This window comes from Paramisgurnus dabryanus, chromosome 2 (assembly GCF_030506205.2).
Source record: "Paramisgurnus dabryanus chromosome 2, PD_genome_1.1, whole genome shotgun sequence".
NCBI classification, from domain to species: domain Eukaryota; kingdom Metazoa; phylum Chordata; class Actinopteri; order Cypriniformes; family Cobitidae; genus Paramisgurnus; species Paramisgurnus dabryanus.
In genome coordinates, this window is record NC_133338.1 from 2189274 (window position 1) to 2211759 (window position 22486).

General features: G+C 41.7%; 1 protein-coding gene across 1 annotated transcript; it reads right to left on the reverse strand.

The window, feature by feature from the left end:
• Positions 1-440: 440 nt before the first annotated feature.
• LOC135783440 (fucolectin-like) lies at positions 441-22097 on the reverse strand. Its single transcript, XM_065294168.1, has 8 exons — positions 22051-22097; positions 21741-21813; positions 14910-14957; positions 14280-14544; positions 11269-11411; positions 10469-10551; positions 2931-3021; positions 441-2823 (listed from the first exon to the last, which is right to left on the reverse strand). The coding sequence occupies exons 2-8, from the start codon at positions 21772-21774 to the stop codon at positions 2798-2800; spliced, it is 690 nt and encodes a 229-aa protein (XP_065150240.1). The 5' UTR covers positions 21775-21813; positions 22051-22097; the 3' UTR covers positions 441-2797.
• Positions 22098-22486: the final 389 nt, after the last annotated feature.

Sequence of the window (22486 nt, forward strand, 5' to 3'; positions counted from 1 at the left end):
CTCATGCAATATGTTTATGATGCTGCAGGGTGATCCACCTGGCATACGTTTATGAGGTAAATACTTGTACCTGTGGCGCTTGCTTTTTTCCAGAAGCTGTAATGCGCTGTTTGCACTTCCCATTTATGCCTTACAGTGTCCACCGTACTTGTGACGTCATCTCTTGTAGCCTGTAAGACGGACTAGTTTCATAAATTATTCAGATGCACAAATGCTGGTGGCGTTCCCAAAGTGTAATTTCATGTTGCAGCGTCTCACTCCCTATCTCAAGGAACAGAGGTTACAGTCGAAATTGAGACTTTTTCCAGCTTACATCTTTGTTCAGATTTGTTCAAAAACTTTTGCTGGTGATCATTTAGGGTCAGGATAGCAGCAGAGCTAAAGTAAGTAAATCACTTTTGATAATATTAAATTTTTAATCAAGTCAAGTCAAAGTTTATTTATATAGCAACGATTTAACACAACTGTAGTTGATCCAAAGTGTTAAACAGTTAAAAATAAAAGAAATAGAAAGGAAAAGAAAACAAGAATGAGGATAAAATCAAATATCAAAACAATCAGACAAAGTTGTATATACATAGTGGGAAGTGCCAATTATAAAGAGATAGTGTACACATGTACATAAAGAGATCTGTACATGCACACAATTAGGTACACATATACACACACATACATACATATACACCCTGCCCCGCACCCCTACACAACTACATATACATACATACACACACATCATTCGAATGCTAAGGTGTAAAAGTAAGTCTTTAAACTAGTCCTAATATCCAAAGGTAAACTGTTCCAAAGCTTTGAGGCGGCTACAGAAAAAGCCCTGTCACCTTTTGATTTGCAGCGAGATCGAGGGACAGATAAAAGTGACTGATCACAAGATCTCTTAATGATCTGACAGCTGTGTATGGTTTAATAAGATCAGAAATGTAATCCGGGGCCATGTTGTGCAATGCTTTGTATGTTAATAGAAGAACCTTAAAATCGACTCTGAATTTTATGGGTAGCCAGTGCAAGGATGGGGAGATATGGTCACTTTTTCTAGTTCCTGTCAGCGATCTGGCTGCCAAGTTTTTAACCATCTGCAACCGAGACAATGTGGATTGTGGTAGACCAACATAAAGAGAATTGCAGTAGTCCAATCGAGAAGAAATTAGTGCATGGATCACAATTTCAAGGTCTTTACTAGAAAGAAAGCGTTTTACTTTTGCCACAGATCTAAGTTGGAAAAAGCTACTCTTTACAACTGTATTTATGTGCTTGTGAAATTGGAGATGAGGGTCAAAATAAACACTAAGATTTTTTGCGTGATTATGCAGGTTTTTACTTAAAGAACCTAATTGCGTTTTAACCAAGTTGTCGGTAGCAGCAGGACTCAGAAGAAGCACTTCGGTTTTATTTTCATTTAGCTGCAGTGAGTTGTTTGTCTTCCAGGACCTGACTTCATTTAAACATGAAAACAGACGGTCTAATGAAGAGTCATTGCCTAGTTTAAGTGGAAAATATAGCTAAAGGTCGTCAGTGTAACAGTGATAATTTACATTATATTTCTGAATATTGAGCCTAAGGAAAGCATGTAAAGGGAGAATAGTAGAGGGCCAAAGATGGAACCCTGTGGAACACCACAATGAATAGGCATAGGGGGTGATGTGAAGGCCCCAATATTTACAGAAAAAGTTATCCACTTTAAGTATGAGGTGAACCACTGTAAAGCCAAGCCATGGACTCCAACAACACACCGGAGGCATTTCAAAAGAATGTCGTGATCTATAGTGTCAAATGCGGCACTCAGATCTAAAAGAATCAGGATTGCAGAAGATGTCATTTGTGACTTTCAGCAATGCTGATTCAGTGCTATGCACCGCTCTACAGCCGGACCAAAATGGATCTAGAATATTAAAAGAATCCAAGTACTGAGCAAACTGTAAAAGTGCAACTTTTTCCAAAACCTTTGAAATGAAACAAAGTTTAGAAATAGGCCTGTAGGTGTTATGCACAGTAGGATCAAGGTTTGGTCCTTTTAATTGAGGCTGTATGGTAGCATGTTTAAAACTGTCAACTATCAAGTAGCTGTTTATTATAGTTAAGAGGGTGGGGCCAATTGTATCTAAAACCTCTCTAAACAGACAACCAGGCAGAACATCTGATTGACAGAATGCAAATTTCACCTGGGAAATTATTTTGAGTAATTTTGTTGAGGAAACTGGTTGGAAGTTAGAAAAACTACTGGATGGACAAACAAATTGAGAGTGGTCTACATTAGGTAATGGGAGGTTTGATCTTAAATGGTTTGAAGATTTCTGGAATTGCTATTTGATGGTAATGATTTTATAGGAAATCCCAGGATATTTAGAGGAAGTTAAGCTGTGTTAAATGCTCCATACCAGTGTCCCCAAAGCAGTAAAAGCACATAAAACATCTGAGGTACCTACTATGCAAAAACTGACCACTGAAATTATAAACATACTTGTTATAAATGCAGAGATGTCTCTTAAACCAAAATTTAATAGGATGAAGTGTGTATCCTAATTTTTTAAGTCTACCACTCGCAACAGGGATCAATATTGATCGTCCTGCATCTAGCAGAATAAAAACATCACAATCGATGCGACAACAGACAAACTTTGTTGAAAATGTAAAAGTTAACTGTTAGGTGATGTTGTGCCTTTTGACTCTGCTTTAAAGGAAAAACTCTCTTTATCCCTTTATTAAAATGTACAGAGATCTTTGCCTGTATTACTCAATAATAAAAAATTTAAAGCATTTCTTTCCTTCTCCAAAGTCTGTTCATTCAGAAATTAGCATTAGTACATGGACCTGTGGATATAAAACAATAAGAATTTATGAATCATACATACACTTTTATTTTTATGTAATGTAGATTTTGAAAGGTTTTATTGTTGTTGTTGTGTAAACATACTTACCCAGCTTGGTCTCCGGTTTGACCTTCTGAGGGAGTTTTGTCCAGGTCAATGTGAAAACAGAGAATCCTTTAGATATCACAGTGGTCTTCATCTAAAATAAAAACATTACTGTTAAAATATATACACACGCTATACTGGGTCCTTTTCTCAATCCGAAGGTTGCAGCCTCCGGTGGTCGCATATGCAGGCTGCATACGTCATCAAGCATGGTTTATTTCAGTTAATTAAGCATTACATTCACAAGTCATAAGCATATTACAACAATTTACGATTAACTAAGAACAAAAGTCAACTTTAGTTTAAAATTGTTATTATTCTGAAATAAGCAGTCTTGGTAACCTATGCAGTCTACAGTACAAATGCGAAATTGCCTGAATCAGTGTAAATCGCGATTTATAGAAAGCTCTACGCCGTAGGTTATCCGTAGCCTGTGCGCAGCTCTGCATAGTCTGACGTGCACCTCGCAAAATTTTTAACAGCGCGTCAGTTCTACGCGGACCGCAAGTGCTGTGATTGGTCCACCAGAACCCCTCCCGTCAGGTAAAAAAACTGCATCACAGGTATTTCCGTTTGCAACAGTGAAAACAAAGATGAGCCAAGGCGCTGTTTATTTACTTCCATCATTGCTGGTCTTCTCAAAACATACACAACAAGTTGCTGTTTCTTCTTCGCTTGTGGGTTAACTTGCCAAGCTTCTGCTTCTTTGACGGTCACGCTGCTACTGTGGTTACACGCGTGGATACTGCCTACCAGCGGTCTGCTTGTGTGTTTGCACGTCGATGCAGACGATTAATAAATCAGTGCTCAGTGAATTTAGCAAACCTGAGTGAATAATTTAGAAATCAGAGAATCATTCGGAGCTCAGCGAGTCATTCAGAGCTCAGTGAATAATTCAGACCACATGAATAATTTAGAGCTCAGTGAATGAGTCAAACTCTTAGGGCCCTATCTTGCACCCAGCGCAATTGACTTTGTCAGTGACGCATGTATCATTCGTATTTTGCACCGGCGCACAGCGGGTTTTTCCCTCCACAGACGCACGTCGGCAAACTAGGGAATGAACTTGCGCTCCCTGGGCGGTTCAGCGCAAAAAAGAAGGTGTTTTGCTGCGCAAACCATCCCTGATGCTATTTTGCAGTTTCAAAAAACAATTGTGCCACTAACCAAAAAAACTAGTCTAAAGTCAGTGGCGCGTTGCGCGTGGTTCATTATGCCATTTTACGGGCGCATGCTTGACCATAATGTATAGCGTGCACAACGAGCGCACATCTACACAGATGCAACAGTTATTTTTGATTTGGCCGAGTTCCTTCCATCCCCATACAAAACAACTTCTCTGTCTTTGACTGCTCTTACAAGAACGTCGGTCTCCTCGGCTGTGAACCGCGCCTGGCGTGCGCCTGGTAAATCCGTCATAATAATAGCAACCCGCCATGGAACTTGTGCCCTTGCGTTTAAAGGGAATGTTGGATAGCGTTCTTATTGGTTTATTTAACGTTACGCCCAAACCACACCTATGAATAATGAACCTACTTCAGACCAACCCCTTATTGATTTGCGCCTCCCGCCGGGAAAATAGCAACAGCGCCCAAGATCCGCCCACAAAGTCACTTGCGCATTGCGCTTCGCACTTGTCATGAATTCGGTCTCATTGGCCGCTTTGTCTTTGTTTCACCATGTGTTGTGTTGTGTTTATGTTTTGACAGCTCCACACGTGCGCGCCTTCCACCTGGTGACCTCATTATCTCTGACTCTTCTCACCGGCGTCCCACACCTGATCCATATTTATTGCCCATCCGGTTTGATTTAAATTCCCCTCGTTTCCTCTGTTCCTTGCAAGTTCGTCTTTGTATGTTCGTGCCCGCTAGCCTGGCTAGTTCTAGTCCTGTCGTGTCGAGTACTGTGTGTAGTTTTGTTTGGATTATTTACCGTGCTCTCTGCTGCCTTATCCCTTCAGATTCCTCGCCCCACTGTCAGTCTCTCCCGAGTGGTGTGTTCCCCGCCTAGCCTCCACTTACACTCTGTCTGCGGATTCTCTGAGCGCCGACTACATCTAGCGCTGTCCAGCTGCAGTGCGCTCTGCGCATAATCCTGCTAAGGACTCGGACGCCAGCCGTGCGCTGTCCAGCACTTCTCTCTGCTGAAGACTCAGTCCGCCTCTCTCTCTCTCTCCTGCTGTGCCCCGCCTGGAACTCTCTCTGCCCTGTGACGGGTTGTTACGAGTGTGAACGGAGGGTGGATGTCCTACAGCCCTGCTGGGTTTCCCACCGCGAGTGCCTGCCTGTTCCTGACGTCACAGAGTGTTTTGCCTTTCACATTTACATTTTCATGAAGACATAGAGTGTTATCTCCTATACATACCTGACATTGAGTTTTCTCATTAAAACCTCTGCATTGGGATTCCTGACTTTTGTGGTTCCTGACAGGACGAACTTGCCAAGATGGATCCCGCGGAGGTTGATGCTCTCCGGTCAGCACTCGCCCAGCAGGGTTCATGGTTAGGACAACACTCGGCTCGCCTCACCACCACTTCTCAAGAGGTTGAGGGTTTATCAACCCGTCTGAATGACCTTTCCTCTCGGCTTGACCAGGTCAGTCATGATGCCACCCAGCCCAGTCAGTCGTTGCAGACGGAACCTCACGTCACAGCTCCACCTCCATATAACGGCGATCCCGCCTCCTGCCGGGCTTTCCTCTCACAATGCTCTCTGGTTTTTGCCCTCCAGCCCCGCCGCTATGCCTCTGAACGCACCCGGGTTGCGTATGTCATCACCCTTCTGGTTGGCAAGGCGCGCGAGTGGGCTACGGCCGTGTGGGATGCCAGCGACCCTTGCTGTCGGTCTTTTGATGAGTTTAGGGAAGAGATGGAGAAACTCTTCGACCGATCGGTGCGCGGGGACGCCGCTGCAGCTCGCTTGGCTCATCTTGTTCAGGGCAGACTCACAGTTACTGATTATGCTATTGAGTTTAAGACTTTAGCGGCTGCCTGCCACTGGAATGAAGCGGCTCTCCGAGCCCAGTTTGTAGAGGGGTTGTCCGACGATCTGCAGGACGAGATCGCTCTTCATGACCTTCCTCCGTCACTTGATGCCATTATTGATCTCGCTCTCCGGATCGAGGCTCGGAGACTGCTTCGTAATCAGCGACGCTCCATCCGTCAGCGAGTGTTTTCTGAGGAGACCACCACTTCCCCTTCTTCACCTTTACCATCAGCCGAGCCTGAACCCATGCAGCTGGGTCGTTTGCGCCTGTCACAGAGAGAGAGAGAGAGGCGCATACAGAAGGCCCTGTGTTTGTATTGCGGGAAGCCCGGGCATTTTGCAAGGGTCTGCCCGTTAAAAGCCGCTGCCCATCAGTGAGTACGGGAGTCCTGGTGGGCACTTCTTCAAAACTCTCCCCTGTTTCCAGTACCCAACTCCCCGTCATTTTGTCCTTCGCTGGACGTGATCATCCGTCCACTGCCCTTCTCGATTCTGGTGCGGAGGGCAACTTCATTGATGAAGCGCTGGCGCGCGCTTGGGGTGTTCCGGTTGTTCCTCTCCAGTCCCCCTTGGATGTCTGGTCCCTCAAGGGGCAGCAGATGGCGCGGATTACACATTGCACTTCTCCTGTGAGTCTCTCTGTGTCTGGTAATCATCGTGAGGAGATTGTGTTGCACGTCCTTCATGCGTCTCTATCCCCTATTATTTTAGGGCATGGATGGTTAGCGCAACACAATCCTCACGTTGATTGGCAGCATAGTATTATCTTGTCTTGGTCCCAGTCTTGTCATGTGTCATGTCTTGGTTCTGCTGTTTCTGGTTCTGTTCTTTCTCTTCCTCAGGTTCCGGCGGTCGATTTGACCGGAGTCCCGGCGGAGTATGCGGATATCGCTCAGGTGTTTAGTAAAGCCCGGGCCACCTCCCTGCCTCCTCACCGGCCATATGATTGCGCTATTGATCTCCTCCCCGGCACTTCTCCGCCCAAGGGTAGACTTTATTCGTTATCGGGTCCTGAGAGAGAGGCTATGGACCAGTATATTAATGATGCCCTGCGTGCTGGTCTCATTCGTCCCTCCACCTCGCCCGCAGGGGCGGGGTTTTTCTTTGTTGGCAAGAAGGACGGCTCCCTGCGCCCTTGTATTGATTATAGGGGCTTAAATGACATTACGGTTAAGAATAGGTACCCCCTTCCCTTAATGTCTACTGCGTTTGAGCTCCTGCAGGGGGCGCGTTTCTTTACTAAGCTAGATTTACGCAACGCCTATCATCTGGTGCGAATAAGAGAGGGAGATGAATGGAAGACAGCCTTTAACACCCCTACCGGACACTTTGAGTACTGCGTTCTGCCGTTCGGCCTTTGTAACGCCCCCTCTGTCTTCCAGACTCTGGTCAATGATGTGCTGAGAGACATGGTTAACAAGTTTGTCTTTGTGTATATAGATGATATTCTCATCTTTTCTCCCTCTATGCAGGAACACACTCAGCATGTTCGCCGAGTCTTACGCCGGCTGTTAGAAAATAAGTTGTATGTCAAAGCGGAGAAGTGCGAATTCCATCGTAAGTCAGTTTCGTTCCTGGGTTTTGTTGTTGCCCCCGGTGAGATCCGTCCCGACCCTGCCAAGATCAAAGCGGTGGCCGAATGGCCAGTCCCCGACTCCCGTAAGGATTTATTAAGATTTCTGGGTTTCGCCAATTTTTACCGGCGATTTATCAGAAATTATGGTCAGATTGCTCAACCTCTTACTGCTCTCACTTCCACTAAGGAGAGGTTTGTCTGGAATTCCAGTGCTCAGGAGGCCTTTGATATTTTAAAGTCCCGGTTTATCTCTGCTCCTGTTCTCTCTATTCCAGATCCGGCTGCTCAATTTATTGTGGAGGTGGATGCTTCGGATGTCGGGGTAGGCGCCGTTTTGTCTCAGCGGTCTGCTAAGGATGGCAAGGTGCATCCCTGTGCCTTTTTCTCCCATCGGTTAAACCCAGCAGAGCGAAATTATGACATAGGCAATCGGGAGCTGCTGGCGGTCAAACTGGCTTTGGGTGAGTGGCGTCACTGGTTAGAGGGGACCTCGGAGCCCTTCCTGGTCTGGACGGATCATAAGAACCTCGAATACATCCGTTCAGCCAGGAGGTTATCTTCTCGGCAGGCTCGTTGGGCGCTCTTCTTTGACAGATTTAACTTCACCCTCTCGTACCGGCCCGGCTCCAAGAATACTAAGCCCGATGCTCTCTCTCGTTTGTTCGAAAGCCCCGGTTCCGCTGGGGACGAAACCATCCTCCCGGAGGGGCGGGTGGTGGGTGCCTTACGCTGGGGAATAGAACAGCGAGTGAGACGGGCCGGCCGGGAGGGGGAAGTGCCAGAAGGGTGTCCAGCGGGTCGATTGTGGGTTCCGAATGCGCTTCGCTCCGAGGTCATCCGGTGGGGTCACGAGTCCAGGTTTGTTTGCCATCCGGGAGTTCGGAGAACGTTGGCGACCGTTCGTCAGCGTTTTTGGTGGCCCTCTATGGGTTCCGATGTCAGACAGTTTGTGTTAGCCTGTCAGGTTTGTGCCCGTAATAAGGCCTCTCATCAAGCCCCTATTGGTCTGCTTAAACCATTACCCATTCCCTCTCGTCCTTGGTCACATATCGCCATCGATTTTGTAACCAATTTGCCTAGTTCTAGGGGAAACACTGTAGTGTTGACCATTGTCGACCGCTTCTCCAAGGCGGCTCACTTTGTCCCTTTGCCCAAATTGCCCACTGCCAAGGAAACCGCCCAGGTTATGATCGAACACGTCTTTCGCTTACATGGTCTGCCCACAGACGTTGTTTCAGATAGGGGTCCTCAGTTTATTTCTCGTTTCTGGCAAGAATTTTGTAGACAAATAGGCTCCACGGCTAGCTTGTCTTCAGGGTATCATCCTCAGACCAACGGGCAATGTGAACGGGCTAACCAAGATTTAGGTAGAGCTCTCCGCTGTCTGACATCACAATATCCGAGCTCCTGGTGCCAACAGTTACCCTGGGTTGAATACGCCCATAATTCTCTCCCTGTTTCTTCCCTTAACATGTCCCCTTTTGAGGCGTCCATGGGGTTTCAGCCCCCTTTATTCCCATCACAGGAACCCGATGCGGTGGTTCCGTCTGCGCTGGCTTTTGTCCGTCGTTGCAAACGCACCTGGAGGAAAGCTAGATTTACATTACGTCAGATTTCCAGACGAACCAAAGCCGCGGCCGACCGTCACCGCAGAACTGCGCCCCGTTTTATCTGTGGGCAGAAGGTATGGCTTTCGTCCAAGGATTTACCTCTCCGTGAGCCTTCTCGCAAGTTGGCTCCACGATTCCTTGGGCCATACAGCATTGTTAAGGTCATTAATCCCGTGACGGTCAGGCTCAGATTGCCCCCAGCTCTCGGTCGGGTTCATCCAGTTTTTCATGTGTCTAAACTGAAGCCTGTGTATTTTTCCCACATTAACCCTGTTCCCTCTGCCCCCACCCCTCCCACCCCTCAGCTTATAGATGGTGCCCCTGTGTATTCGGTTAAGTCGTTACTGGATATGCGTCGCCGGGGTAGGGGATTTCAATATCTCGTTGACTGGGAAGGATATGGTCCGGAGGAGAGGTGTTGGGTACCGGCCCGGGACATCCTGGACCCTGGGCTGATAGAGGATCTCCGCCGGCGACGGGGTGAGCCTCCTCATGGACCGCCCAGTGGCGGTCGTGGGGGGGGAGTCCTGTCATGAATTCGGTCTCATTGGCCGCTTTGTCTTTGTTTCACCATGTGTTGTGTTGTGTTTATGTTTTGACAGCTCCACACGTGCGCGCCTTCCACCTGGTGACCTCATTATCTCTGACTCTTCTCACCGGCGTCCCACACCTGATCCATATTTATTGCCCATCCGGTTTGATTTAAATTCCCCTCGTTTCCTCTGTTCCTTGCAAGTTCGTCTTTGTATGTTCGTGCCCGCTAGCCTGGCTAGTTCTAGTCCTGTCGTGTCGAGTACTGTGTGTAGTTTTGTTTGGATTATTTACCGTGCTCTCTGCTGCCTTATCCCTTCAGATTCCTCGCCCCACTGTCAGTCTCTCCCGAGTGGTGTGTTCCCCGCCTAGCCTCCACTTACACTCTGTCTGCGGATTCTCTGAGCGCCGACTACATCTAGCACTGTCCAGCTGCAGTGCGCTCTGCGCATAATCCTGCTAAGGACTCGGACGCCAGCCGTGCGCTGTCCAGCACTTCTCTCTGCTGAAGACTCAGTCCGCCTCTCTCTCTCTCTCCTGCTGTGCCCCGCCTGGAACTCTCTCTGCCCTGTGACGGGTTGTTACGAGTGTGAACGGAGGGTGGATGTCCTACAGCCCTGCTGGGTTTCCCACCGCGAGTGCCTGCCTGTTCCTGACGTCACAGAGTGTTTTGCCTTTCACATTTACATTTTCATGAAGACATAGAGTGTTATCTCCTATACATACCTGACATTGAGTTTTCTCATTAAAAACCTCTGCATTGGGATTCCTGACTTTTGTGGTTCCTGACAGCACTTGCGTTTCAGATCGTTAAAATAGGGCCCAATATGTCTTTCTAACCTCATTAAGAACTTTGTTACTCTCTGTTGGATCTGACATATTGAGACTGGAGGTCAATTTTATCTTCATAACCCCTTTTCTGACTGGAAAACACAAACATACAGACAAAATGGGTTATTGTTATCTTATTCACTTGTAAACACTTCTGTACATTATATTAAAGACTTTCCCCAAAAAATCTTAAATCATGAAAATAAACAGCTGAATGAATAAAAAAAATCATTTGGAGTGAGATATTGACCAACTCATCCTCACAGAACTACACATAATAATAAATACTTTTTCTTACCTTCTGGTTAACACTGCTTAGGTTCAATGGGCATAAAAGTTAACAAAAGACAAAATAGCATGTACTTTACCACAGTCAAGTAACCTGAAGTTGTGCAGTGGCACATCCCAAATGTATGATGTGAAGAATTAGGTGAAAGTGTGACATGCTTGTCAATTATGCAACACGTATTCGAAATGTGACTTTTGCATTTAACCCAGTAGTGAACACACACATACACACCTGGACAGTGCCCGGGTAGCAATTGGGATTAATGTGCCTTGCTTATGGACACGCAGTCGCTACCTGCCAGCTACAAGACTCGAACCTGCAACTCTCGGGCTACAAGCCAGACTCTCTAGTCACTAGGCTAAGACTATTTTTGCTAACTTAAGGACGCAGGACACACCGTGTTGCTCACTATAAACTGATCTGGGGGTCGAGGTTCAGTATACTTGCCGGAAAGCCACTTTGAAAGGTATTGGGAAGAGTGACATTATTCTTACCTTTTAAACTGCCTATGGAAAATTACCTTTTGTACTATACACCTGTACATCACAAAGGGTGAGAATTTTCGAACTTCCAGGTATAATAAAGTTCACGTATCGTCCATTCATGTCACCACAGGATACAGATATGGACTGACCTGTTGCCACACCATAAAGCACAGCACATCTGAGAGAAAAAAAAACAGTTTCACAACCTGCATTTTATCAGAAAGTTTCCAGCCAGCGGCAAAATTGTTTATGATTTTCACAAATTTGTAATGCCTTTCAGACGTTTATCTTCTTTAAGTATATAAACATACAATATAAAGAAACAGATTGCTAGGAATTGGTAGGAGGATGAACCCAAGTGCAGACACGGATACAAAAACACTAATGCTGCGTCCGAAACCGCCTACTTCATTCTATATAGTACGCGAAAAGCAGTAGGCGAGGCGAGTAGTATGTCCGAATACATAGTATTCGAAAAACAGTATGCGAAAAGTACCCGGATGACCTACTTCTTCCGGTTAGATTTTACAGTGTGCATACTGTCAGAATCCTGCCAGATCCTGTTGGTATTTAAATCTAGTTTAGCATGGCAGGGTTCTGACAGTACATATGTTCTATGTGGGAAATGTGTGGTTGTAGTATTGGTTTATTCTGACCACGCATTTCCCGGGTCTCGTCACTTTTTCCCCGATCCCTTACTTGTGATTATTTTCCAGGTGTATGTAATTTACTTTGTCCCTATTTATTGTCCTTGTGTTTGCTGTTCTGTGCACGTTCGTCTTGTCTCATTCCCTGTCGGTTCCTGTAAGTTTTTGATATATCCAAGTCTTGATCTGTTTATGTGTTGGAAGTTTATTGTTCGTTTTTGTGAAGTTTAGTGTTAGTTTAGTATTGTTTTCCCTTGTCTTGTTTTGCCCCCTCGTGGGTTTTGTTTTTCTGTTTTACCCGGTTTTGTTAATAAATTCCTTTGTTATTTAGGTCTGCATCTGGGTTCGTGTTTTGAGTGTTCCAAATCCTGACACATACGATGGACACTTCACTATCCCATGATGCCCCTGGAGAGTAGTTATCCAACGAAGAAGGAGAGGCATTGTTTTCGCACTGGAATGACATGACTTGATGACGATGTATGTCACGTGATGTAGCAACATGGCGGATGTAGTACATATGAATCTCATTCATACTACCAGGATTCATACTATACAGTACCTACTGTTTTAACAGCAAGTAAGTAGGTACTTCATCTTATTCAGTACCTACTGTACAGTATGCGGTTTCAGACGCAGCCTTAAGACTTTATTAAATAACAGAAAAACAAAAACCCACGATGGGGTAAATGAGACAAAACAAGATATAAACTAATGACAGGTATAAACTTATGACAAAACTAGACAAACTTCACAAAAACAAAGAAGGCTAGGCTGGGCTGGGCTGGGCTGGGCTAGGGTCTAACTTGACAAATACTCGACTTGAAAAAAACGAACCCATACAAGACACCAAACACAAAGACTTTAAATAGAGAAAACTAAATGACACACACCTGAAAAGAATCATGAGTAAGGGCTCTGGGAAAGAGTGACGAGACCCGGGAAATGCGTGGTCAGAATAAACCAATACTAAAACCATGCATCTCCCACATAAAACATAGTACTGTCAGAATCCTGACACAGATCCTCTTTTACACACACACAAAAAAATACTATCATACTATGTTTATTTGTTCTTTTTTTGGTAGGTTTCTTCAAAGATACCACATTTTAAACAAAAAGCTAAGATATTTTCCCTTGACACAGACATTCCTGGGGTTTGCTTGAGGGATGAGCTTTGGGAGAATGGCCTTTGCACACTACAATCTCGATGACCGGCTTATCTTAGCTCACTTTCGAGAGCATTTGTGTGCTCTCAGGGCCTGGTGCTCTAGCCTGACGTTGTCATACTCAATTCTAGTCAGAATTTGAGTCTGATACCGCTCCATTGAGCTATAATTATGAGGCGTGTCTCAACCGAAAAATGCCTCTGCACTCAATTGGATAGACCTACGACCAATCAGAGCAACGGAGTGTGACGTATGTTGAAATTACGTCTTTGCAGCCTGACCGAACTGCTAGTTATTTCGCTACAATGACACTAACATTGAGATTATACTGAGTTAGCGAATGTACATCAACACCTATTATGTTTACAACAATTCGTTTATATCACAACATGAAGTATTTACTAAGTCAAGGAGTAAGACTATCTCTTACCATTTGTACGTTAGGTGCACTTCATCCACGACGATACCCATTACGTTGGCTTGAAAATATTAGAGCCTAGCATGTCCCTCCACTTATTCAGCAACCACGATTCCGGGCTTCCGAAAAGATACTGGCAATGACCGCTAATTATATCCATATCGTCGTGAACGCTGAGTTGCATCGCCGTGATAACATTACCCATTTCAGTTGCGACCAACTTTTGTCGAATAGGAAGGACGGCAAAAACATCAACAAATGCCCTGCTCGCGTTTCTCTGTTTCTCTTTTAAAATTAATGCTCTGTCGATATCTTTTAGAACACGCGCTCTTTGGTGACGTGGTTCATTACATTACTGTTGATTATAGTCCATCATCGTATAAAGCCCGCCCTGACAATTTGATTGGTTCGGACAGCATTTGGTCTAGCATAGTAGCTCCTCAACGGAAAAACGCCAGACCGATCTTCCCGTTTTCAAAATCTTGTGGGCGGGGCTAAGATCGGCTGGCACCCAGGCTACTGGTGCTCTAGCACATACACCATTTGGGCCTTCGGGTAAACTGAATGAATAATGCATCGACACAATTACATTACAGAAGTTTTTCATGTTTCTGTGAGATCTCCCTTCACTTTGAAGCTGTTACTACAGTCATCATGTGTGGGATCTTCCGATGTTTTCAATGCACCAGTTTGTGTGTTCTTTTCATAAAAATCACTTCAAACTGTCATTATGTCTGTGGTCATTGCTTTTGCACCTTTAGTTTTAATCTTTAACTTTATATAAATATATAAATACACAGTAAAAACTTAACCTGGGATTATCGTTGCCATTGTTCTCTAAAGAGTTTCCGATACGAATTTCTGCTCCCTCAAGTCGATCCCCACAGCAGTCTGGTCTGTTAGTGATGAAAACTCTAGAGATGTAGTAAGAATCCAGAAGATCCACTCTCCACCAGGGGTTATCAGTTGTGGGTACAGTATGGGTGCAGGTTGAGGGTGAAGTGTCAATGGCTTTTGCTGCTTCACCATTACCCCCTGTGGATGACTGTACAGTCTGTCCTCCTAATGCCAGATTCTCTAGAAAAGATTGAAGAAAGAAGAGTCAGTCTGGATTGAAATAGAAATGCTGACTCTTTTTGTAACTCTTAATTCTGCTTAACAATCCTGTGCATTTTTTCAATGGAGTTCAATGTGTGTTCCTGTAGCTCAAATGGTAGAGGATTGTATTAGCTGTGCAAAAGTCATGTGTTCAATACCAATAAATGTACAAATTGATCTACTGCAAATTGCTTTGGGTAAAAGCAGCATCTGCCAAATTCATCTGTGTTAATGTCTCCAATGACTAAATATGGACATGAACCAACCAATTAAAATCTATGAGGAATCCACATAAAGATATTATGATTTGTCTCAACCGTTATAAAGATGTTTTTAGTTCTTACCTTCCTCCTGGGCAGAGCTGGTATGTGTAGTGGTGAAAACTCCTACACCTAAAGCAAAATGTAAAACATAAACTGGCACTCAAAAGGAAAATTTACTTAAAAAATGAAATTCCTGTCATCATTTACTAAACCTCAGATTGTTCCAAACTTTCTTTGTTCTCTGCTGAACACAATTAAATTCATTATTTTGAAGAACGTTTGCAACCAAACAGATCTGGGGCATTGATGATTTCCATATTAGAAAATATAAAAATAATACTATGGAAGTCAATGAGGAATAATCCCCAGATCTGTTTGGTTATTAACATTTTTCTAAATATCTTTAATTGTCTTCAGCAGAACAAAGAAATTGACATCATTTATACAGGTATTTAATTTTACATTATTTTACACATTTATACAGGTTTATAACAACTTAAAGCCCCACTGTGTAGGATCTACTCCCATCTAGCGGTAAAGCTCTATATGACAACCAACTGATTATTAGTTTCTAGCCCCCCCATTCGGAACGCGTTTTAACTAGTACGGTGGCCGTGTCATGCCAAGGTTAACATGGCTTCCAGTAGCTAAAGCAAAAGCAATGAAAAAAAATGAACAATTTGCATTGTCCTTTGCCTGTGATCCGTCAAAGCACACAGATTTATGTTAAACATGTAAAAAGTCTGATTGTCATGATATGTCCGCTTAAAATCACATAAGTTACAAAAAGCAATCATAAACGTAGCTTAGACACTCCTTTTTCATCCACGCGAGGAAAAATATCACAGGGGCTGTTAAACTTGGTATTAAGATGTGTTTTCATCGATCAGATCACAAGTGGACGAGAGAGAGACATTACGTTTACACTTGGTGTTTAAATCCGTCTCTTTTTGTCCATTTTCGACCGCTTCTCTTCAGATTACTGAGGAGATGGTCTGTGGACCAGTTCCTCTCCTGTCATTTACTCATGAGCTAGAGTAATGACGGTTTGAATGGACGCGAACTAATATGTCAGAGTCCAATGCTTATGTTTAAGTAAACGTTACATGTCCGTGTATATGTAAGAGCTTTCTCTGATATTGGTAATAAGATCGCTGAACTTACACACGCTTGTAAAATGAAACGAAAGACGCGCAGATCAGACGCTTTTATCAATGAAAGGCTAAAAATAGCGCTGTACACCGTGTGTTTGTGTTAGAGTTCAGAAAAGATGAAAAACATTTATCTCAGTACCTCAGATTACATAAATGGGCGGAGAGACGGCGTGTGGCTGTTCCAAGACATTAAACCACATGCATGTTTACACTAACAAGTGTTACGCATACCCATGCTATAGTTAGCCAAGGAACTATAAAACTTCAAGTTTACAACATAAACTGTATAGATGTAAACGAATATGCTGAATTACCTGTGGTGAAGATAGAAAGTAACTTGAGTCCAATGAGCCCCATCTTGGAAAACTAATTCCAATATTGACTTTGGTCTTGATGTTTTTCCTGTCGCGTTGTCGTTTAAAATCCCTGTTTCGCTTCCTTGGCGACTTGTTTTAATGTCCTCGAGAATAGTTCTTCAACAGGCTTTCAAAGCATTAGATCGCAGGTTTATCACGGCGTGCGGCCGAAGGATTCAGTCTAACGCAGGTCGCATATCCGGGCTGCATACGTCATCAAGCCTGGTTTATTTAAATTAACTGAGCATTAAATTCGCAAGTCATAAGCATATTACATCAATTTACAATTAACTAAGAATAAATGTCAGCTTTATAATTGTTAATATTCTGAAATAAGACTGTCTTGATGACGTATACCGCCTACACATGCAACCTCCGTAGGCTTCAGCTCGCGGCCAGCTTGAGGGTGCTCTGAAAGCGCGAAAGGCGGAGCTTGAATTTCAGGAATGTCCCTCGTCGGCGAATGTATTTCAAAGATGGAGGCACAACATGGATTCAGCCAGAGAGCGCTACGGCGGTATGTATTTTAAATAGCAGATTCTACACTTACGAGAATACTTTGATTAGTGGGGTGGAAGTCATTACACATGAATGAGCACATACTTTTGGAAGAAAACATGGGTTTTTGCTAAGAATTAACTAAAAAAAGTACACACTGGAGCTTTAAGGCACACTAGTTACATGGGTTACATTAGTGTAACCCAACCAAACCTTGCCCCAGCTTTCGTCATTAGTATACCTGTATGATTGTTTAGAAAAAAACTGAAAGTTAAGTGCTCTTTTAACACTAGAACCCATCGTAATGTTAAGTCGTGTTTTTTATTCAGAGTCGTTTGGTGCAGGATGACACACAGCCCTCTCATATTGCTTAGTTGATCTTTCGCGTTAGCAGCTTAGACATTTACGCAACCCTGCTGGGTGCATCGGAATGTTTTCAGGAAGGCAGATGAAGGTAAGTTGTCGCGCAATTGTCGTCTCTCCTTTTGAACCGGTCTCTTTGCGATTACACTGCGCGTTCTGCGTCTGAGCCCAAGTGAACTGCCCTTAAGCCCAGCTCTGCAAACCGGCCAGGGCACGATTAACCCAACTGTGCCCGGGCAGGCACAGTACAGAGCGTTCACACTAGTCAAATAAATCAGACGTTGGGGGTCAAATGCACCCAGGCAGGGTCTGGATAGTGTGAGTGCGCCCTTAATGAGGACATCGTTTTCCTTTAAACTACACTTTAAAAAGTGAAAGTTGGATTTATGTAGAACAAATACTTTAATTGGTAACACTTAAAAAAATAAGGTTTGTCAGCTAAAATTTTCGCACTTGAAGTAAAACATTTAAGGTGGAAAAACGTAAAAAAAATACTTCAATTGGTAACTTCAATCTTACTTAACGTGGGAAAATAATAGTTGAAAAAAAAATAAGAAAACGTGGTGCAGGCCCAAAAGATACTTTTAAGCCCTAAACTCAGGTAACAGGAAAAATACGCGGAAAATGCATCCATAAATTGTATGAGGATCATTTAATTGGTTAATTCAAACTGCCAATGATTTTCCGGAATCTGTGTGTGCATTCACACACATCCCTCAAAGACACATGATGTGACATGTATTGTGTTTGCATTGGTTCCTTTTCTTGGATATTGTATTATCAGCGATTTCTGTCTCGAGAAACTACGTGCATGGATTTTATTAAACTCGATCATAAACAAATGCTGTCCTAATTTGCTGTTGATCGATCTCAGATTAAGCACCTTTTCATTACTAATATGTGTTGCTAAGGATTTTGAACTTTAAATTTGTCAGTTTTTTATTTTTATGTTCTGTAAAATAGCAGTAAAATACTGGTAGCACAGACACCAGCAATCTACTGTAATTTTACAGTGTTTATACTGTGAAATTACTTTACCGTTTATTACTGTGAACATAAAATACAGCAGTGGCTGCCAGTGACTTCTCTTCCAAAGAGGCACAAATTAAAAATATATGTTCAAAGTTTCATGAATGTGGCTTGTCATGTCAAAATATGTGTTCAGTGCATCATGTGAACCATATGCATCATGTGACGTGTCAAAATACATACCTGCAATGTATTTTACATCAAAAGGATTTATGATAAAAGAGACGCTCACTTTCACAAAATACTCGCAAGATACTCACATAACACGAAACTCTGATTACACATGAGATTGAGTATCTGGCAAACACAAGTTTCTCGTTTATTACAAACCCATTCAAAGCATCTAGGCTCGTATTATGACATGACGCGTGATGCCCATAGGTTCACATGACACGCCGAAAAACCACTGAAAATACAATATATTTCTATATTTTCTCAATTAACAGTAAAATACTGACAGCACAGATGCCAGCAATCTACTGTAATTTTACATTATTCATACTGTGAATTATTTCACAGCATTTTTCTGCAAAAAAAAGTATTTTTGGTCCATTTATAATTAAAGGGGTGGTGAATTTGTCGATTTTATTGTTTTATACTGTTGACTGATGTCTACTTATGATGTTCGCATGGTTTTTACATTCAAAAACATCAAAAACAATAAGTAATACGCTAATTTGTAACATGGATTAGTGGCTCTCTGGAGAAATGCTTAGTTTGAAGGGGCGGGCCGCATTGAAGACCTGGACGTAAACACCCACTGCTATGATTGGACGGCTTCATTCCCCGTCATTACATGTGGGCAAATGTTTTAAAAACATTAATGTGATAAAAATAGCAGCCGAACACAAATATGTTTGAGCCACAAAAGATTCTGGGTGCTAAATATGATACACATAAATGACAATACGTATATTAAAGTAGAAACAAAACTCGACGTGACTAAATTACCGTATACAACACAGTAAGCGCGCATCAGAATCTAAACTGCGGCTAATAAATCCTTATCAATAACTTTGTATATTTCGATTGTGCTTGTGAAGTTGCTTTTACATTCACGTAATGTTAAATACCACAGTTATATGATAAAAAATAAGCTTTGTTGAGTGTTTGACCTTTCAAACGTAACTCGCCTAAATTACCGTATACAACACAGTAAACGGGCATCAGAATCTAAACTGCGGCTGATAAATCCTTCTTTATAAATAACACTGTATATTTCTACCGTTAAATTACAGTCGTGTTGTTAAGTGTTGTATCTTTATTAATCGTTTAATGTTTTTAGTAAATTAAAACAGTCAAACAAACGTGTTTAGACACGGATGTTACAACAGGACATATCAAGCAATCTCTTCTAACAAAGCAATAGTGAAACGCAGTAACTTAAATAAAGTAAAATGTCTTACTGTGTATAATGCTGTGTCATTGTTGTCAGATCCAATATAAGTGGTGCTTTTAATCACAGTCTCTCTGCAAATCCAGTATCGACTTCTTTCCAAATGAATCCGTGTACACAAAGTTAACAAACACTCCCCACACGAGCTGGAACTTCTTAAAAAGCAAACTTTTTCCACGCATTTAATGTTATGTTCAAAGCCTCCGAATTAAAGTATTTAGCTTCTGTGTTGTTGCCACGTGGTTCTTCCACAACCGAAAATGCGTTTCCAGTCTATCATAACAGATCACCGCGTCAAAATAAAAGTCTCTCAGAAAAAATGTATTTAAAAGTCATTTTGGTTACATTTGTCAATCTTTAAAGACATGTTTACTTACTGAGACACACGTGTGTCACGCGAAGCTGTGGGCGGGGCTACAAAAGTGGTCCTTGTATTTGGCTATGGGGAGGTGTTTCAATTCTACTTTGACGTCATAGATTTCCGAATTCCACACTGGCTTGTTTTACTGGCTTGGTGCCAAAAACTGTTATATTTCAGTAGCACGGACGTTTTCAGTTCTGAAACTTGCAGGATGTTCATTTAAGTATGATGACCTCTTATATAACAAATTATCAAGTTAAAATTGAGTATTTGATTCACCGCTCCTTTAATGATAAATTACCTTTAAATGTTATAGTTAACAATAGAACACTATTGTTCACACCTCTGCTAAAAAACATTATACTAAAATATTTATAAGCAATAAGCACTTTCGAAAGGATATAAATCAAAATAAAACTTTTTTTTAAAGGGTACTGTCAACAAATAAAAAGTTCCAAAACAACATCATGACCCCAACTAAAGCAAACAGTGATCACAATAATGGTGGTTAATTAATAATGGTAATTAACTTTGTCTGACAGTAACTGCCAATCTGGGTTATAAATGAATAGTGAGTAAAATTAACTTGATATCCAAGAATTTCTAGTATTATGTTTAGCTTTTATATGCCATTTCCTTTAAAAATTTATTATCATTTTCTGAGTGCAAAATGTTTCTTTTACTAGATTTTTCAAGTTAAAAAACTTAGAAAATGTTTTAAATTACTATGTAATTTGTAGACAAGATGCAGATTGATCCAAATGAAGGAATTAAATGCGGAGCAGATTTGCACCTTGTTCTACTATTCCAGTTTCCAAAAAATACTGCATGATACTGTAATTTAAAACATTAGCAACCCACAATGCATTGCAAAAAACGGTAATAAACTGTATTACATAGATACAAAATATTACTGTTTAAATTTGTCTGTAAATTTAAAATTGTTTTCTACAGTATATTTAAATAAAACAATAGATTACTCCATTGTTTTTGCTATTTTTAACAGCAATTTTGTTTTACAGTTAAATCTCAATTTAAAAAACAGACCCATATGACTGGTGTTGTGGTCCAGTGTCACATATATGCTTTAGCCGGTCTCTGGGTCATGGTCTAGAAGATGTCTAAAAGTTGTTTTGTTTTGAAAAGCACCACATAAACGTGTGACCATAAAGTTATTTCAGATGGTTACAGTTGTATATCAATCTGCCAAATTCACAATATAATAAAGTTTATATTTTTTGTTTAATGTATTGGAATTTCAAAACAATTGGAATATAATGCTGAGCCTTTTCAATAGTAAGCAATGATTTATTATAGACACATTTGTTGGTGCTAAACAGATTGGTGTTTTCAATCTGTTTGTATGTCTGCTGTGTTCATTCTAAAAGCAGCTTCTTAACCTGTCAGTAAATTATGAAATTAGGATCATTCTCTTCATATACACCTTGGATTATGTTAAAATATATATATTTATACCACAGGGCTGTTGAATGCTTTATTCTGATTGGTTGAGAAATTTTACATGGGTGTTGATAATTTTTCTCTAAAACACACAGCTGACCTGTCAAATGTCTTAGAAATAGGCACCAGAGCAATGTCTGTGGTAATCGTGGAGTATATGCAGAATAATTGACTCTGGTCCTTAAAATTATTTGAAAATAATGCACAACCAAGGTGTCATCAATTATTCCTTACATCAGATATCAGGCGGTTATATTTAGAGTTTCTTAAATAAAATAAACATGTTAAACTTACCAAAAAGTACACAGAGACAACTGCACCTCCACATCTCACTGTTAAACAGGTCACAATCTCATAGAGATGATTTCTTTTGACATATAAGACACACAGGAGTCAAGCAGAAATATCTTACATAACATCAGTATTGTAGAATAAATCAAATAAATATTCTACCAGACCAAAAAATTTTTTGATGAAAAAGGAAGAGAAGAGGCTAAATCTACAAGTTTTATCTTACGGGAAAACAAGACAGAAATACTGGTCAACAATGTATTTGTGTATATAAATTTCCCTCATAAAAAACATCCAGAAAGTCAGAGCTTACCTTTAGTTTCTTTCTCTCCCTCTTTCCTCTTTGTCTATTTCTCAGCTATTCTCTATTTGACACCAAATGGAAATATAATGTCTTGTTGATCCCATAGGTCCCAAGTTTATGCAAAGCTAGCTCATTCAGCTCCTTTGTAAAACAAATGACAAATTACAGACCTTCTCTCCCTCAAACATTAATGAAGTGAGAAATTCAAATATTCAGTGAAGAATTTACATCTTCCTTTATGAAGGTTTCAACAAAGCCCTATAGGTATTTGTCTCTTTGTCTCTAAATTATTGGTCTTTATACCACGGGCCGTTGAATGCTTTTGGTTTAGAAATGTTTCATGGGTGTTAATAATTTTTTGGTAAAACCCATTTTGTAAAATAATGCACACCCGCATTGTATTCGCGTCGTGTCACATTACTTTTGAATAATTCAACAGCCCAGT

Excerpts from the sequence above, each read along its gene's own strand:
- LOC135783440 (XM_065294168.1), bottom strand. The coding sequence starts at position 21,774 with ATGTGGAGGTGCAGTTGTCTCTGTGTACTTTTTG. Across the intron at positions 10,552-11,268 it reads ACAGGTGTATAGTACAAAAG|TCAGAAAAGGGGTTATGAAG; the intron begins GTAATTTTCCAT and ends TGTGTTTTCCAG. Across the intron at positions 3,022-10,468 it reads GTAACAAAGTTCTTAATGAG|ATGAAGACCACTGTGATATC; the intron begins GTTAGAAAGACA and ends TTTTTATTTTAG.